The sequence below is a fragment of the Canis lupus genome, chromosome 18 (genome assembly GCF_011100685.1).
Source record: "Canis lupus familiaris isolate Mischka breed German Shepherd chromosome 18, alternate assembly UU_Cfam_GSD_1.0, whole genome shotgun sequence".
Classification (NCBI taxonomy): domain Eukaryota; kingdom Metazoa; phylum Chordata; class Mammalia; order Carnivora; family Canidae; genus Canis; species Canis lupus.
Genome location: NC_049239.1, coordinates 23393198 through 23412823, shown reverse-complemented (window position 1 = coordinate 23412823; position 19626 = coordinate 23393198). Strand labels below are relative to the sequence as shown.

The following is a 19626-nucleotide window of genomic DNA, read 5'->3' as shown; positions in this document are numbered from 1 at the left end:
TTTAAATCTTGAAAAATCAATTATCCTTTTTGTAATATTAGCTCCAGAAATACCTAGTAAGAGATAGTTCTTAAGAGGAAAAAAAATTTTAACCTATTGTTCGAATGGTAGCAATTTTTAAGAAAAACCAATGTATTTAGAGAACTTCATGCTAATCTTTTCATACCCCCCAAATTGAAATAGAACTTATTTAAGTATTTTAACATGCTAATGTTGATATAGAAAATTCTAGAACTTTTTTATATTAAATCTTTTAATATAATTGTATCAATTTTGAAATACTTATTCTATTTAAGTGCATTCATTATATTTGTCTCCATTACATATGCTAGAAAATAATGCTCGGAAAAAGGTAATTAAGGGCACCCAGTTACATAAGATTAAAGCAGAATTCAAAATATGCCTTTTTACCCTAAATACTGGTCTGAAAAAAAATTGTTCCAAGTAAAAACATCACATCACAATAGATATTTGTAGATGCTTGAAATATAAGACATTGGTGTTTAACATTATGTTTAATGTTTAATTTCTTAGTAATTACATCTTTTTAACTTTTTGACATGTAATAAAAATGTAGAGTTATTATGATACATGACTTGGCTTTTTGAGGGAAAAGCTTTATACAGAGAGGAAGTAGCAGGTGCAAAGGCTCTGAAATGGGAGTGTGCTCAGTCAGGCTGAGAGCAGTCAAAATAGTCCATGTGGTTCGAGTGGGGTGAGAGAGGAACGGTAGCTAAGATAGAAGACATAGCAGGGCCCCGATCAAGAAGAACCTCATAGCCCACTCAGAATTTGATTTTATTCTAATTGCTATGGCTTGGAAAGGCATTGGTGGGAAGATAGCTAGACAGTTCCATTTGCTGAGATGGGGTAGTAGATTTATAGATTGAAGGGGGCAAAGAGCAAGTCAGAAATCAGAAGTTCTGTTTTGAATATGTTTATTAATCATCCAGTGGACATATCTAGAAGGCCAGTCAATATCCAAATCTGTTTGAGGATAGTGAGGGGGTTGAGTTTTTGGATATGAATTTGGGATCCTCAGTACACAGATTTTATGGAAAGCCCTGGTCTTAGATGAGGTAGTAGAGTGTGTACTGGAAAGGGGTTCAACGGAAAAAGTAGAACTTTTAGGAGATATATGCAGATTTGTTACAGGGATTTAACTACACATTTGTGGAAGCTTGTCAATAGGTAAAGCTGAGGTCTTTATGCCCGATGCTAGATTTTGAAGTGCATGGGGCAGGCAGAGAGAGGAAGGGTGTAGAGTGGGGGTTGGGGAGAGAACAACAAGCTGGGAACCCACAACTAAGAACTTGAATGGAGCAAAGACAGACTGAACTCAATGTCAGCTCTTGGTGCTTCTGACCTTCATGATGTGGGTTCCAGGAGAAGCCAAGCCCCTTAGTTGTGAAGAGAAACACATACACTTGACCTAGGAGACAGGAAAGCTGAAGGAGTTTCCTGGGAAGTTGGGAGTAGCTACAAATGCAAATAAAGTCAATATGTGTGTTACAAAATGATTGCCGTTTTTTTTTTTTTCTTTCCACCCTTAATTTCCACCCTAATTCCCAGGAATTACCTGTTTGACCCCACCCAACTGGAAAGAGATAAGAAAGGGAATTCTGGGAAAGGTAGTTCAGTTTGGCCAAATCCATAAATTGCACACTACCACAGGAGGTGAATATAGATAGAGAAGAGATGAGGTGGTAAGTCCAAATCCTGTGGAACTCAAAAATTTAGAGATAAGAATTTGAGGGTTTCTAGAAAGTATCCTTAAATGCAAGTATCCTTTGGCTGCAAAAAGGATGTGTTGGCTGGACCCTGGACTCTGAGATGGAGGCCACCCATTGGGATGGATAAGCAATAAGATCAAAAGTGTTCATGTTAGTTATTCATTATTAGCTCATTGTGCTGCTATGCAGTCTTGGACATACCCCTGGACTATGTTTATAAGAGAAGTCAGATTTGTCATATTTAAACCACTGTCATTTTGGGTTTTCTACCTGCAACAAAGCCTAATTCTAACATATGCAGTGGATTCAAGAGAAAATAAGGTGAACAGATTAAAGATAGAGTATAGACAATATTTTGACAAAATTTAATTATAAATTGGAACTCAGAAATTGTTCTCTAGCTAGAAAGTAAGTGATGGTGGGGGAGATTTATTTTTATGATGAGAAATGTGGGCAGCCCGGGAAGCTCAGCGGTTTAGTGCTTCTTCAACCCAGGGTGTGATCCTGGGGACCCAGGATCGAGTCCCACCTCAGGCTTCCTGCATGGAGCCTGCTCCCTCTGCCTATGTCTCTGCCTCTCTCTCTCTCTCTCTCTCTCTGTTTCTCTCATAAATAAATAAATAAAATCCTTAAAAAAATTTAAAGAAAATTATGATGGGAAATGTTATTACATTTTTTATAAGATTGGAGATTATCCAATAGAGAGGAATGATTTAATTCTTTTTTTGAAATTTAAATTCAATTTGCCATCATATAGTATAATACCCGGTGCCCATCCCATCAAGTGCCCTCCTCAGTGCCCATCACTCAGTCACCCCATCCCCCCTCCCACCTGCCCTTCTGCAACTCTTTGTTTCCCAGAGTTAGGTATCTCTCATGGTTTGTCTCCCTCTCTAATTTTTCCCACTCAGTTCGCCTCCTTTCCCTTATAAATCACTTTCACTATTTCTTATAGAGAAATTATTTAATCCTATAGTACATCAATTAAATTTATGTAAGGAATTATGAACTGAATAAATACAAATAACAGAAAATTCTAGAAAAAAAACATTTAGTTTACCTGAGTGCTTATTCAGAATGGGGAAAATTTTATTTGCATTATTCTCTTATTATATAGATATTAATACTGTTGTAGTTAAAAGCAACATTCTGGGAATTTAAACAAATTAGCATAATTTTTAATCAGGTAATCAGGAAGAAATAGATGGTATGTCACGTCCTTAATTTAAAAATATTTTATTTATTTGAGAGAGAGAATGAAAGATGAGGGAGGAGCAGAGGTGGAGGGAAAAAAAGGGGGAAGCACCCCAAGTAGACTCCACACCCAGCGAGGAGCCCAAAGTGGGCTCAGTTTCACAATCTGAGACCGTGACCCAAGCCAAAACCAAGAGTTGGATGTTAACTGACTGAGCCACCCAGCCACCCCAGATAGGTCAGGTTCTTAATGCTGTAAAAATTACTCGATTGAAAATAATTGGTAAAGACTTTTTATGTTTAAACTTATATCACTCAAGGAGTCTCTAATTCACTTTTCATTTCTATTTGCAACACGTTGTTGTTTCTTATATTTTAGTCCTGGATAAAGCTTATTAGACTTATTATAAGAACACAATGTACCAATTAGCTTTTCCTGCTTAGCTATTAAAATTTCATTTGAACTGTGAATCCACTTTTTTACCTCTCCTTATTGTTTTTTTTTTTTTTTTTAATGATAGGCACGCAGTGAGAGAGAGAGAGAGGCAGAGACACAGGCAGAGGGAGAAGCAGGCTCCATGCACCGGGAGCCCGATGTGGGATTCGATCCCAGGTCTGCAGGATCGCGCCCTGGGCCAAAGGCAGGCGCCAAACCGCTGCGCCACCCAGGGATCCCTTTACCTCTCCTTATAATGATAGGTGATCCATCTTCAGATCATTAAACGATTTTATTAAAATTCTCCTGCAATTAACTTTAGGCATAATTAATTTTAGGCATAGCTATATGCATATACACTAATTTATCCTTGGAAACATTCTAATTTCTTAGTCGTATCTAATACAATTAGAAATATGCTTTCCGTTTAGATCTCCAGTGAAAGACAGATTGGTTTGTTTGTTCCTTTCTTTGTTTTGGTCCACAAGTATAGTGAGGTTGGAGTTTAAAAGAGTTGATACTTTCTGTTAATATCTTTGTATAATTTATTACCTATTATACACAAAGGATTATATAAAGAAAAGATAGTTATATGCAATTATATTCCTCTCCCATAGTTATTGTAATGTTAGAGATGCTTTAGGTATGAGATGCATAATCATAAAATCAGGTATGGTTAGAATTCTACAAACTATCACCTTTTTAACTGAGTTTGCTAAATTTGAATCAACATGTTTTAACAAGACATATTTTCCTATTTATTAGCTTTGTTTCTCATATGTTTACGGTCATCTCTTGAAAATTTAAAGCCTTTTCATAAATATTTTCTGAACAGAAGTGTTAATGTTCTTAAATGTTCTCCAAGAACATTTAAAGTATTTTCCCTTAACTGGCAAGACCCATTTTATCAGTCATGAAAAGTGGCTACATAAAGTGGCCACATCATCGGATAAAGCACATTCTTTGTTTTGTAATAGGAAACCCATGGTGAGAAGGAACAGGTTTGTAAAGGAGTTTCGTTTACATATGAAAACGTGTAGTTCCAGTCTTGGCCTCCACATGGTGCTAGCGTTATGTCCTGGGAGATACCAAGCCTAAACTACCTGGTAATGCAAAATAACCACTCATACTGACCATCAAAAATAATCACGGTAATGAAACACCTGATTCAACTAAAAAGGCACCATACCTGAAATTTTGCCCTATGTAAAATTTGGCTTGTGCACCGCAATAATTTTGCCAGGTCATTTGTGGAAATTACAGCGAAGCTAAATAAAAGCTGACATGAAATAATGAGTTTAGAGATTCTTGTTTCATCCTTGGGAACTCACCAATGGGTCCAACAGCACTTTTTCTTTTTATCTATGAATTGTTTTCTCTCTTCCGTAGATGGTTATTTGGAATAGTGTTGAGGAAAGGAAACCCTTGGAAAAGAGACTTCGTAGGATTTCTGCCAGGTTTTTTTCTTCCGTCATTGTGATTCCTTTGAACTCTAAAATTCGCGTTCATAGCCAAAATCTGATTTATTTTGAATATTTTGATTTTCTGTCATATTCTTCCCAACTTTAAAGGTAGTGTTTTGTTTCCATTTATTTTAATGTGAAACAGGTATAATCATTGAGTTGATGGCAGCTTTATGTGATATACTTTATATCCATTTGCCAACTGTGTGACAATGGAAGATACTATAAAATATTATAAAATATTTGGCCTTTTTGCTCAATTTCTTGCCGGCTGACTAATGGATAATTGCACTGGCTTTATCTAATTCCTTCCTTTTCTTTCATAATGGGACACAACTGTTTTCTTCACTTTAGGCTTACACATTGATCATTGAGCCAAGACAAAGTGAACGACTAAAGAAATTATTCAAATAATTGACAGAAATTGATTTGGTGTCTCTAAATATCTCAAGCCATATAGAGTGCATTTTATAACTTTTTTCACACATTTGAATATTTACTCAAAAAATTACTCCATGCCAACTGGTTTGGTTCTGGCTTTAGCAGTGGTAGTTTAAAACCAATGCAGAGTGCAGAGAAAATGAAAGTGGGCTCAAGACTTGAAATAAAGAAAATATTTTTGAAAACTACATTGAACTGCTATTATCACTTTCCTCGTGACTTCTTTCCCTTTTCTCCTTTTTTTTTTTTTTTTTCAAAAATTTAATTATTTATTCATGAGAGACACAGGCAGAGGGAGAAGCAGGCTCCCTCCAGGGAGCCTGATGCAGAACTTGATCTCAGGACCCCGGGATCATGACCTGAGTGGAAAGCGGATGCTCAACCACTGAGCCACTCAGGACCCCCCCCCCCCCTCCGCCAGTTTCCTCCTTTTTGAAAAAAAAGTAAATAGTCCAGAAACTGACCTTAAAACAATTAGATCACTTCTTGCCTGGAAGACAAAAAGTGTAAGTAGTCTTAAATTCTAGAATGAGATTAAAGATGCCAGTGGAGGGATAACTTCTTTAAGTAGTTTATGGCACTTATTATTGGTCTCATACTGAGTCCATTTCTTAGGTGGACTGAGTATAAAGTGTTGTCTTTGGTTTAGGTACATTAGTGGTAATGTTGTTTGAAAATGTTGGACTCTTTTGGACAAAATCATATAAACATCAGCCACCATTCATAAGTGATTTATTACCCTTAAATCCTTTCTTGGAAACGTTGTTCGTCTCCTGTAACTGTTACTAGAAATATGTGTGTGGGAATGCACATATATGTAAATATATTTCCACCAATATGAATAACTATTACTTGACAATTTTTTAAAAACAATTTTTTATTGTACTACTACTGTATTTTTCATTATAGAATAAAGATTATTAGAAAAAAACTGTTTAGGTCCTTTACAGATTTATTCTTTAATAATTTGGCCCACCGTGTTTAGCTCCAGAGTATTCCTGATTACCAAGGTAAGAAGACAAAGCTAACAGCCTGCAGAGGCAAGATCTAGTCAACTAAACAGGTCGCTAAAACTTGGGCAGCTGGACACTGTAACCTGAAGTGGAATGAAAGTGTGCTCTGCTACCTGCCACAACCTCAGACGGAGGGCTTTATCTGGCAGGTTCAGTCCCAGAGGCTGTTGTCCACTGAAGCACCAACTACCTTGAGTCTTTATTTTATCTCTTTTTAAGGATTCATTTATTTATTCATGAGAGACACAGATACACAGGCTGCCCCAATAAATACAATCTTTAAATGAATAGGGCAGCCCAGGTGGCTCAGTGGTTTAGCACCTCCTTCGGCCCAGGGCGTGATCCTGGAGACCCAGGGATTGAGTCCCACATCGGGCTCCCTGCATGGAGCCTGCTTCTCCCTCTGCCTGTGACTCTGCCTCTCTCTTTCTCTCTCTGTGTTTCTCATGAATAAATAAATAAAATGTTAAAAAAAATAAAATGAAATAAAATAAAATAAAATGGTGGTTCTGTCACTTATCAGTGTTCCACCTCAGCAACTTATTTGGCATCTAGTCCCAGATTTTTCTTACAGGTAAATGACAATAAAAACGGTATCTATTGCACGGGGCTATTATTTGGGTTCAACTGGATTTTATAGGAATGTGCCTTACAAGGTGCCTAGCATATATGGGAAACAATAAATTAACATTATCATTACATTACATTTTATTATTATTTTAATTCCATTGATGGAATCAGTTTGAAGTGCAGTGTTAGATGTTGCAGACACTAGTCATACATTACTAACAATTCAACATTGGCGCCAATAACTCACAAATATTCATTCCAACAGACATAAATCAATAAATTACAATATATTAAGGAAGTTTCTTTTTTTTTTTTTTAAGGAAGTTTCTATTACATTTTTTATAGCAACTGGTTGGAGCGAGCTCTGCTTTTTTTAGGAATTCTCCATAACTCATAAGGAGGACTATAGGGAGACCTCTCAGGACCTACAAATTAAATATTTTCAAGTTAATGCACAATAATTTTATTTTGCCATAAAGAGCACATGAGAGCCATCACTACACTTTGATTAAAATCAGTTAAAGCTGATACTTGACTTGCCATGTGTTTACTGCTTTTCTTCATGGTCAAGGGCTTAAAACAAAATTAGAGTAAGTCAGAAACAAGGAATTCGAAATTTTATAAAATATAATTTTTGTTTAAATTTTGAAGTTGTTTTGTCTTGTTTTAGAATACCTGGTCAAAATAGCAAAAAAGAAAAGCCACTCCATTGAATTGTTAGCGATCTAAATGATGACATGAGAATGACATCAACCAAACCTCTTCCAGGAAGTGACTGCAATGGGTCCCGGATGGGTCTTATTGATGGGATGGACTCTTTGGACTATTCTTGACAACATACAAAAATAATTTGGTTGTCCATTTTTTCTCATCGACTTGAATCACAGAATGTAGGAAACAGCCAATTCAGACTTCTGGGACTCTCGCAGGGTCTGCAGCATAAGGTATCTGCACTGACCAACCAGCAAATGCATCAGCAACGTTGGCCCGTAAAAGCCAGTAGTAATGATGGCAGCAGCTGCAGCCGTGGCAGGCCGTATCAGTGGGACATTTGAGATGCTCCAGATAGCAGGGTTAGCAAGAGTAGAAGGAGGATTAGTGAACCTGAAATGCCATGACCACCCGAGAGAAAATTTACCTTTAGTTCCTAAAAGGATCATCATCATTGCTGTTGTGATACTTTGATGTATTAATGGTTTTAATCATAATGTTCTTAAACCGTAGTACTGACTGTTCACCTATAAATACTGCTTATGACATCACTTTTGTGTACAGAGTTCAGTTGGAAAAGCTAAGGGCATATCCTATTTTATCTAAGAGGGCCATAGGGATTTACTTTATTTCTTAGCCTGCGGTATCCACATCTCTTACTGGATATATTAGTAAGTTCTTTTTATTTTTTTTCAAGGGTTTTATTTATTTATTCATGAAAGACAGAGAAGAGGCAGAGACAGGCAGAGGGAGAAACAGGTGGGGAGCCCGATGTGGGACTCGATCCCAGGACCCCGGGGTCACGACCTGAGCCAAAGGCTGATGCTCAAGCGCTGAACCCCCCAGGCGCCCCATATATTAGTTAAGTCCTGCTAAGGTAAACCTTAGTGGCAGAGAGCAAGGAAAGGAGTAGCAGTGCCTCACTGATGCCGTGTTTGTCCCAGAGCACATTTCCCAGAGCGCAGGAGGTGCAGTTTGTGCATCTAGAGGCTGTGCCCTGCTGTGGAGGCCACACAGAGGACACAGCTTTGGTCCCTGTTCACGTGAAGACTGCTGCGGGCCTGGGGAAGCTTCCAGGGCAGCTGTCCCCAGTGTGATGATTCAATAATCCAAGATGCTTCTGTCTTACAGTTTCACCCTTTCAGTGTAAGATCTTCTCCTTTCCTGCAAAAAAAAAAAAAAAAAAAAAAAGGAGACAGAAGAATTGCATCCGGAGCATCCCACTGCCTCAGCGCAGATGTAGCACATTTACTTGGCGGTCACAAGTTGCCAAATGGCTTCACGTAAGTGCCAAGGGGTTGGGAAACCCACTCTCTCTCGCATACACCTCCTATCTTCCCTGGGTAGGAAGGAAAGAAAGAAGGGATATTGCCTGGGGGCATTAGTACTGCCTCCCATAGTACGTGAGATAACTTGAAGCTGTGCAGAGACAAACTTTTACAAATTTTGTTAGGTTTCACGTGTGTTTGAAAAACATAGGCAGCATATCAAGCCCATGAGGTAATGATTTCATTTTATATGAGTTTAAGCTAAATTTTAATTGCAAACACTATGCGATTGTGATAAAAAAAAATGATGAGAGCAGCGAACAGATGTCTAATGTTTTAACAACACTGACCTAAAGGAACCATTGTAAAAGTCAAATTTTAGTATGTACGACTTTAGGCAAGCTGGGACTATCAGGTGGGGCCCAGGAATGTGTTCTTTTAGCAAATACCCTGTGTGATTGAGCAGCAGAGTGTCTGGGACCACATACTGGGAAGGATTATTTCAGAGGCCAGTTGCTCTTCTGCTATTAAGTGGAGAACCAGTGACAGGAGCCACCAAGTGGGAGCCTGGAAATTCTGATGAGTACTCCGTTTCCCCCACCCTCTCCCTTCCCCCTCACCACTACGGTGTGACCCTAGCAACAAAGGGTTAAGGTTTGGGAATGAAACACTGGGCCTGGCAAGCAATACCTTCAGAATTGGCATTTCCCATAGTGCCTGGGTGGGTGGCTGGCTCTGTTTGGCTGGTTAAGCGTCTGGCTCTGCTTTGGCTCAGGTTGTGATCTCATGGGTGGTGAGACAGGCCTCTGGGTTGGGGTCCTAGCTCAGTGAGGAGTCTGCTGGAAGATTCACTCTCTCTCTCTGCCCCTCTCCCCACTTGTGTGAACTCTCTCTTTTTCTTTTCTCTTTAAAAGAAAGAAATGTTTTTTTAAAAAATAAAGAATTGCCATTTCCCTTCTTACCTGGCTTTCCATGTTGTCTAATGCTATTCAAACTGGCAGTTTAGCTCCTCTCAAATTAAAGCTAATAGCACCAACAGATACTGTTGCTAGTCCCAAAGCTCTTCAGTTCACTGAAGCTATTCATTCAGCACTGGTGGCAGGTCAGTCTTGTTATTTAATTTTTTTTTTTTCTGTTGCCATGTTTCCCAAGGGTACCTAGAAATCTCTTCCAGGAAGAGTGACTTGTCATGATGTTCTTGGTTTGCATGTGATTTACTCTTAAAAGCTGTCTTGTTTGTATGATAAATTATGTGGTGACCCTGCTCCTGAGGGTTCTTGTGATTTTATTTCATGATGCAAATGACTGATTTTGGTGTCCGAGGCTCTTTATTCCATTGATAGTGGCTAAAAACACATGGGGGCAGCTGACACTATGGTCATTTATGGATGTTCAGAATTTTTAATAATTTTGTTTTTTCCTTTCGGCCTCATCTTTAGATCATACACTAGAGAGGAAGATAGGAGGACATACAGAGGAGCTAAAGGGGTGAGCAGTGAGGTTGCTGACCGAAGGATAAACCAAAGCACATTTTGAGAAACCAGAGGAGCTCATTAATCTGGTGTATCCGTCACCGTGCGCTAACCTGACCTGACGGGTGACACGTAACACTGAAGATGAATCTCACTATGTGGCTTGTACGTACGTAACTGACATGCGTGACATTTATTGTCTCATAGACATTAATGGTATGAATTTCGTATCCTAATAAAATGGCTGTAACGTCTTACACGGCCTCATGTCCCTACTAGAGTTAGAACAGGCACTGCACAATCTTAAGTGGAATTTCAGTTGTTTGAGACGAGCCATATATTTGTAATAAAAGTTATATGCGCTACATTTACTTTTCCTGGAATCCTACCATTAGATAACACATATAAAAGCTGCTATTTACTTTCTAGTTACTTCAATTCTGAAAGAGAGTCAAAGAGGATTCCAAAGGTACAGCATATCACACTTGGAGCTACCTTTAGGTCTGTAGCTCATCAGACTGGCTTTTAAAATATGCAAGTGCCTACAGAGACCACCCCAGGTTAAAAGTGTCTAAATACTTCATGTTACTCTACTGTTAAATAATGTTTAGAGTTTGTTATCTTTTGTAGCCCTTGGAAATCTAATTATTTATAATATCCAGTGACATTTACATTTTACTAAAATATACTCTGCTTGTAATAGAGCATATCATGCCTAGGAAAATGGGTAGATAATGCCTGGCTCTACATTTGCTTATATATAATGCAAAATATCAGTGTAACCTGCATTATCTTCTCATTATAATCATATGATTTTAAACACATACTTCTCAAGAAGTGGCCTTAACAGTATCATTTAAAAACAATAAGGAAAGTTATAGCTGAAATCATTTGTTTGCCATTTAGCTCCCAACCATCAAATCAAATACCTATTCCAGTTTATTGGTAACTTAAAATAGTGACATTCATTTCCATGCCAACGGGCTACAGAGTGTTTGGTTTAGTTTTTGAGATTGATTGAAAGTAGATTGTAAAGTTGACCTACTGTGTTAAGCTTATTTACACAAACATAGTGTCTTGGAAAATAAATTCGAGAGTGCACAGCAGGAGAATTTCACATCCCGAATCTTCCAATACCTGCTTTCCCTGGATCTGTCACATAGAGACCCTCCACTTTTCCGTTGGTACCTTACCTAGGAGGAAATCACTTCAAAATGTATTCTTAAACTGGGGCTGAAATTTATGACTTGCTAAAAAAAAAAAAAAAAAGAAGAAGAAGCATTTGCTTTTAATTGGTTTGAAGGACTTGCCTAAGTAGAATAATTTTTTAGTACTAACACATTTATGAAACAATCACAGGTGAATTTTTTTTTCAGGCTCTTGAAACGTAGTTTTCTTCCAAGAGGTGAAAATAGCATTTCTAAGATGTATTTTTTTTCCTAAAGGTCATCAAGGCGAAAAAAAATACGATTTCCGTGGAAACTGCAAAAAATCAACTTGGGTGCTGGATGGTGACAAATGGATGATTTAGACTGCATTTAGGTAAAGTGAATGATTTAAAAAGGACTAAAATGAATTCAAGGGCTAATCCTGGGGAGTGAGCGTTTCAAAGCCCGCCCCGCCCCGGGCCCCCGCGTCCGCCCCCCGCGTCCCCCCCCCCCGGGCCCCCCGCGCGGCGCACGTGGGCTCGGCCCCGCCTGAACTTCGCGGGTGCGCACGCCCCCTGCGCCCCCGCCCCGCCCCTCCCCGCCCCCCGCGTCCCCGCCCCCCGCGCCCACCACCCCCGGGCCCCCGTGGGCCCCGCCTGAAGTTCGCGGGTGCGCCCCCCGCCCCTCCCCGCCCCTCCCCGCGCCCCCCTCCCCGCCCCCCGCGCCCGGGGCACGGCCCTTCCGGGCGCCGCTCGGCGGGGGCAGGTGGGGAGCGGCGGGCCGTGGGCGCCCAGCCCCGCGGAGGGCAGCGCGTGTGCTCCGGGGCCGGTTCCGAGGGAAGCGCTTGCGCGAGCGACTCGAGGAGCAGCGAGCCCGGGGCCGCGCGGACGGGACGCGGCCGGCAGCCCCCCATGGCCCCCCGCCCCCCGCCGCCGCCCGGCCGCCCGCAGCCCGGGGGCTCTGCGCCGCGCAGCCCGGCCTGGCGCGTGGCCCGGGGCGGCCGTGCCCCCTGCTGACCGCGCCCGCGCCCCGCACCCCCGCGCCCCCTGCGCCCCCCGTGCGCCCCCTGCACCCCCGCACCCCCGTGCACCGCCCGCACCCCCCGCGCACCCCGCACCCCGCCCGCGGCATGGCCCGGGCCGCCAGCCTGCTCACCTGGCTCCTGTGCGGGCACCTCCTGCAGCCGCGGCCGGGAGGACACGCGACCGGCGCCGCGCACCCGCGCCTCCGGCTGTCACAGAAAGGTAGGCGGCCCCGCGCGCCCTGCCCCGGACGCGGCCCCGGGACGCCCCAGGCCTGAGCGCCGCCCCGGCCCCGCGCCCCGCGCCCCGCGCCCCGGCCCCGCGCCCCGGGACGGCAGGTCCTGCGGGCCGAGACGGAGCCGGTCCCCCGCTCCCCCCCTCCGGACCCCCCGGTCCCCCCGGTCCCCGCCGCCGCCGCCCTCGCCCTCGCCCCGGGACCACAGGTCCTGCTGCCGGAGAGCCGGTCCCGCCGGTCCCCCGTCCCCCCTCCGGTCCCCCCGGTGCCCGCGCCCCGAGACGGCAGGTCCTGCGGACGGAGAACCCGAGAGCCGGTCCCCTCCCCCCCGGTCCCCGCCGCCCCTCGCCCCGGGACGGCAGGTCCCGCCGCGGAAGAGCCGGTCCCCCGGTCCCCCGGTCCCCCGGTCCCCCGGTCCTCCCCCCGGGGCCGCGGCCGGGCGCGGGGCAGGTGCAGGGCGCCCCACGCGGACGGAGCCCGGCAGCCCGAGGGCCGCCGACCACGTGCGCACCTGGACGCCGCGGGGCGAGCGCCCGGCACCGGGGCGGTGGGCTTGCGGCGCGCTGCCCGCCCTGGGGTGACAGGAGGGGACACGGAGCAAGAGGGCAACCCGCGACAGTCGTCACCCTGGAACCAAAATGACGAGCGACTCACAGAAATTAGGTTTTTAGTTGAACCGGTCATTAAGATTCTTTCATGTCCGGAGAAAAAGATAGGCAGAGTCTATTAGCAGTGCCGGTAAGCTGGTTTATATCGATTAAAGCATTAAGGTACCGTTCACTGGCATCTCTTCTTTTAATGTAAATTCGTATTGCTTCACTGAAGATCTGTCAGAAAGTGCTTAAATATTTTATTCTGTAGCCATGTCTTGGAAAGCAGCATTTGGTCATAAATAAGTTATCAAAAGATAGCTTTTGCATCAGGACCAGTAAAAGCCAGTGGAGAATGGGTTTGGGGATTTTTCCTGTAAACAAACAAACAAACAAACAAAACCCACGCGTACAGAGAAAGGGACTACTGACCTAGAAGTGATTTGGAATAGATTATCCAGACAGAAGTATTTATTATCACCAATCACTGAGACAGACAACAGTTGCAAGAATTCCCTGAGAACCTTGTCTTAATTGTGTGAGCTGTAAAATTGTGCCCATGGTAGAAAGAACAGAAACCTGTGTTTCTGAAGCATAGATGCAGTCTTTACCAGAAAGAAAAACAAAACGGGAAGCCTCACTCGTACATGACATGATGGATCGGTTTTTGGTTTTGTCGGACAATCATCAGTTGGTTTTGACTATGGAAATTTCTCGTTTTCAGAAGAGTTAAAACTCTATGAATACTTTCTTCATTTAAATAGATTTCCTATAGCTCTCTGCAGGAGGTAAGTTTAAGACACACTGACACCAAATTTGTAAGGAGTTTGAAAGAGAGTACATAGCATCAGCACAGATCTTTGGAATTGGGAAGATGCATCGTGGTATGTATCAAAATGCATATTTCTAAGAAGTCTGATCAAATATATCAAAATGTAAAAATTTGGTGGGATGAGTTATGGACAAAAAGGCATGGCAGAAAAAGAACGTAATAGATGGACCGTTTTCCTTCTGTAGACAAGTGGATCAGCTGCCAGCTTTGGCCAGCTACCATTCTACCCGGTATTGACCTGTTATACCAAATCATTAGGGTACTTGTTTTCAGTGGTTCCATATTAGGGTATTTTCCAAGATATCTCCTTTTAGTATTTCATGAGAGAGCTTGTGATTCGGTCAGAGCAGCCCAAAACTTCTCTCATGCATCTAAGTGCCATGCACAGTACTGTCATCAGACTTAGCCTTCACTACATCCCTCTTTTTTTTCCCATTACATCTTTCCTAAAGATGTTGTGGGTTTATGCGTTGCGTTAAACAATGTGGGAGTAGAACTGCTGGTCTTTGTGTGTACACTGGACTGAAAACTACCACAAAAGATTTCCCTTTGGTTTTTCTAAACCTTTTCATTTAATGGCACTGGCTGAAATGCTGGGTGTCGTGCTTCTATAGAAAGGCAGCGTATAGCTACCTGAAAATAGACTGTTCTCACTTGTGCAGGCTAGCCAGCTAGCAAAGTCAGCCAGGAGATCACACCAGCGATGCAGCCTGACGCAGCAAAGGCCTGCCTGCCGCAGGTGCCTCAGTGAGAGCAGAAGCCCCATCAGCCCACCATACACTGTCCCTGTTTATGATGTACACTCTGGACTTCAGTGGACTTTTGAGCGGTATCCAAAGACTAGGGGGAAAATATTTCAGAGCATGATCTTTTGCTATCTTAAATGATGCCAGAAATGGTAAAATTTTGGTAATGGGTCAAGTTAGTTGATTGATAGTATGAATGAGTACATGGTCCTTCAAAATCAGGAGCACTGGGCAGCCCGGGTGGTTCAGCGGTTTAGCGCCGCCTTCGGGCCAGGGTGTGATCCTGGAGTCCCGGGATGGAGTCCCACATGGGGCTCCCTGCATGGAGCCTGCTTCTCCCTCTGCCTGTGTCTCTGCCTCTCTCTCTCTCTGCATGTCTCATGAATAAATAAATAAAATCCTTAAAAAAAATCAGGAGCACTGGATATAAATAATGTAACACCTCTGAACTGCTGCCTAACCCTCAGCAGGTAATCCAGTAGGCTCCCTGGAGGTGGTCTCCTCTGTTATCAAGATGGCACTTGAGACCACAAGCCTAGTGTCTCTTCCCAAAAGGGAAGCAGAAGTTTCAGTGTCAAATACAAAGTTTGAGCTAAATTATATAAAAATACCCATGACTTGCTCTCTTCACTCTTCTCCATCTTTCTCTATGTCTGCAAGTGGCATGTTCTAAAAAGAGAGTTTAAGAGGAGGAGAGACCATTAGAGCTAAAAGGGGAAAAAAGATCTAGAAGAGGGAGACAAGGTAGAAAGCTGGTATCAGATATAGATCATCTTCTTGCTTATTTCTCACTGCCTTCCGTCTGCAGCGGGATAGTGCTGAACTCCTCCCTCTTCTGACTGAATATCCGCTCGGTTCCAATGTTAGGCAAATATGCTGAGAGCAAGCCAAGCGGATAAAGCTATGAGATACTTACTCTTGTTGAGGCAATGCATGTATCTTTTAATGTATTTTATAGGTATAAGACAAATTGGGTTAACAGATAAAAAAAAATAGGAAGATGCTGTCCTGCCTTGTAAGACTTTTCAGTCAAGATTGGAGTTGACATTAATGGCACCAGGGAAGTACTTAAGGGTTTATGAACAGTTAGGGATTATAGCCAACTTTGGAGCCAATACCCTACAGAGGATAATGTTGGTGTCATTAACTAAAGTTGATAATATTCTACCCAAGTATTTCCTTGAAAAATAGCCATGATCCTTATGACAGAGATGAAGGAAAGCGAGAATAAAGGGAGTAGTGTCGTACTACATTCAGCCACTTCGCCCTTTTGATGGTCTGTTCTCTCCTTACCTCTCACCATCCTGCATTAATGAGGTTACAGGGAAGGCAAAAATAACCCTCCTGATAATGGAGTTCAAAGAAAAAATAAAACAAAAAACAAATGAGCAAGGCCTCTTGTCAAAGAAGAAATCCCAATGTACATGGAAAACCCCAGAAATTCAGTCAAGGGAGTTTGGCAGATGAGGCAGGTAATCAAAGCCCCAGTAAAGAATGACAATCACAGAAGCCAAGGAGAATGGCTCTGTAATCAGAGGATGTTGGTGGAGAGATAGTGAAGTAAAGGCATAATTATGGCAGAAGAATGTTCCTAAAATATATTGACATTATGGATGTAGATTTGAGCACTGAATATCTATCTATTTATATGTATAAAAAGTAGGATAAAGAGTATTAGTCTCTCTGTATTTAGATATGACCAATGAAGAACAGATTTGTCATAGTTCAGAGAGGTCAGAGAGGTCAGGGTTTAGAGTCCGAGGTCTCTACTCCAGTTCTAGCCCTTCCACTTACACTAATGGTAATTATGCCTCAATTTCCTTAATTTGAGAATAGGGATAGTAACGGTGGGTGCTTTCCCCGTATATCTTCCTGGCTTTTTGAGAGAATCAAATGAAACAACAAAACTGAAAGTACTTTATAACCTAAAAGTTATTTTATTACTGTTTCCTAAAGACTGACATAAATTGAGAACATTAAAAGGAAACATGTCCTAAAGAGAAAAAAATCTTTGAGACTGGCATGAGTTTGGATATCAGTAATGCTAGGATAATGTTAATATAGAAGACAGAAGAAGTTGGTCTTAATTAGCATAAAATGTATGGTTTATCCTGACAGGTGGCATTCATTCCAAATCCCATCTTCCATACCTCTGGCTTCTAGTTATAATAATTTAGAAGATAATCGCATCACCTGTGCATTTTTCCAAGATTCATGGCCAATAGTTTGGCTTTAGTAGTGTGTGTAGTATATCAATTAATTACATATATTCACTTTATACCACACCCTTCATATTTTTTCCCCAATTTGTATGAAAGAAAATTGAGATAGAATTGTAGAAGAACGCAGTAAGAACTGAAAGTTTTAAATGATCATCCTGGAAGCTGTGATATTTATTTCATACCCAGAGCAAATAAAAAAAAAGAGACAGTGACTAAGCCAGTTTTTCCTGACCCAGCTCATAGCTCAGCCAGTCACTCGGTATTATCAATAGTGACATTAGTCACACATCCCTGCGTAGTTAATAAATAAAAACTGGTCATAAGGCATGATTCATGAAGAAAGTAGTTAAATAGGACCCAGGAGTAAACACAAACCTTCATGCCAGGTCTCCATCAGGGAGAGTCAGTGCGAATTAAGTGGTGGATTTATTAAGAAACAGTTTATATTAAATTAAAAACACTGGGTAAGATGAAAGGAATTCCAGTCTGTTTTGTTGAGTTTAGTTTACTGAGAATATACTTTCTGTAGAGGAAGCCCATGTAAGGATTTTGGATGGTGCTGTCCTTCGTACTTTTATATTTGTTAGAGACAAATACTGCCCACGTGTCGCAGAAGTGCATAGGGGTATACTGAAGTCCTTGACTCAATAGGAATTATTTCGTCCTTATCTGGATTTTGGGTGTTACACTGGGAAAACTCTTGGCCTTTAGTATAGTGGATAGGATGAGGGCAGGTCAGAACCAGCCAAAGCAGCAAATGGAATGTATAAATGGACTGGGCCAATTTTAAACTGAAAAATAATTTAGTTGCATAAAACCATTTCTTATAAGGAGTGTGTCCTGTATATAATATAGAACAATGCTTGTTTGTGACTATTAAATATATGCAGTAGTGTTGTCTCCGTAGAATATTCTTTCAAAAATTTATAGCCCTCTTATTACTTTGCTTTCTATGTCAGATTTGTCATGTAGCCTGAGGTGATTTCATGGAGGGAGTCTCTCTGGGATGAGATCAACTTGGTGGCCTCAGTTCTATGACCACATGATGAAGAACCAAACATCAAATTGGTCATTGCTGGTGGAAATTACTGTTAGCCATCTACAGACTCGGTTTTATTTCTCCAAAGATATCTACCAGAATCGTTGTTGGGAGTTCTTAGTGGGGGAGCATGCAAAGATTTATTCCTTTATCTTTGTGTGTAACACTCTTCTGTGGTTTAGTAGAGGAATTTAGTCTGCAGGAATCCAGAAATGGCACTTTGCATGCATGCATGCCCCTTTATCCATAGCCACCGTAGTGTTAAAGTGGTCTCGTAAGGTCAGCCTCAGAGACTTGAAAATAAAACAAAAGGAAATCACACCATTAAAACATTTTCCAAAAGGTGCAGAGTAAAGATTTAGATTATTTTCTTAGTTTCAGTAAGCAGGGCTAAATGTTGGTCATAGTCTCTTAGCACCACCTTGGGAATACTACATAAACTATACAAAGGACAGTGGTTATTTTAATAGTGATTTTTTCTCAGCATGGTTTTAAATAACATTTGAAGCATAAGAGAAACTATCAATGTCATTAGTTATTTCTTGGACTTAAGCATTATTCTTTGTGCTCGTGGTAAGGATGAGAATGACAAGACTGAATATTTTATAGGCTGGATTTGCTGGACTATGAATGAAAAGGATGTATGAATGCCACATTGGAACCCAGCGTTATGGTCTCTGATATTGACAGAACATTTTCTTGCAAAGAATGTGCTGATTTCAGGGACAGAAGTGTCTGTCTGTGGAATTGATGGCTTGACCTCAAATATATAGCCCTGGTGATGGCCAAGGCAACTGATGACTCAAGAAATTCTCCGCCTCCCTCAGTACTAATGTCTGATTCAGGGCAATGCCACTGCATGGCTCTATTGCCCTGGTAATGTTGCCTCTGCAAGTATTGAAAAGGGAAAGAGAAACCCATGACTTGCCTCATTTCTGGGGCTTAGAAATGTATCTCCATTTCTCTTGCTGGTGACTAACCCCTCAGCCCTTATTGCTCTCTGTGCAAGGACTTACATGGCCTCGGCACAGTACACGAAGAAGGATAGCGTGGGCCACGTATTACAAAACACTCTCACATTCTGTTTTCATTGGCCTAAAACTCTAGACTTTGGATGAGGCATGCTGGATGTGAATCTTGCCTTTGGCTATACTATCCCGAGGTCCTTATCTTTTCTGATTATGAATTTTCCTATCTGTAAAATGGAGTAATAGGTAATTGCAGTAGCCTGAAGGAATTGCACAAGAGAATGCAAATTAGCGTGGCAAATACTTGAGGACAGGAAGCTTCTCAGAGGTTATTCAGTAAATCAGAAGAAGTTCTGAGAGCATTCATCTATCCTGGTTCCCTTTTTTAATTCTAAAAGCCATCACGAGTTAATGATTAACTTCTAACTTAAAATAAGGGAGAATCCTTAATCGTTTAGTTTTTGACTTGAACACAAAGATTTCGGTTCATGAAATCCAGCTCTCGTTGGGGTGGGTGATTGGA

The 19626-nt window shown here is 41.9% G+C and overlaps 1 protein-coding gene and 1 long non-coding RNA gene across 2 annotated transcripts in view; one reads left to right on the top strand and one right to left on the bottom strand.

The window, feature by feature from the left end:
- Nucleotides 1–6715: 6715 nt before the first annotated feature.
- On the bottom strand, nt 6716–12723 carry LOC119864190. The gene is made up of 3 exons (XR_005373246.1): nt 12605–12723; nt 9520–9734; nt 6716–8725 (listed from the first exon to the last, which is right to left on the bottom strand). It is a non-coding gene; the product is annotated as an uncharacterized LOC119864190 (long non-coding RNA).
- SEMA3E (semaphorin 3E) overlaps nt 12577–19626 on the top strand; it is a 235944-nt gene continuing 228894 nt past the window's right edge. The window contains exon 1 of the mRNA XM_038562847.1: nt 12577–12693. Coding sequence (XP_038418775.1) covers nt 12579–12693 — 115 coding nt within the window. The 5' untranslated portion in view covers nt 12577–12578. The remainder of the gene's footprint in view (nt 12694–19626) is intronic.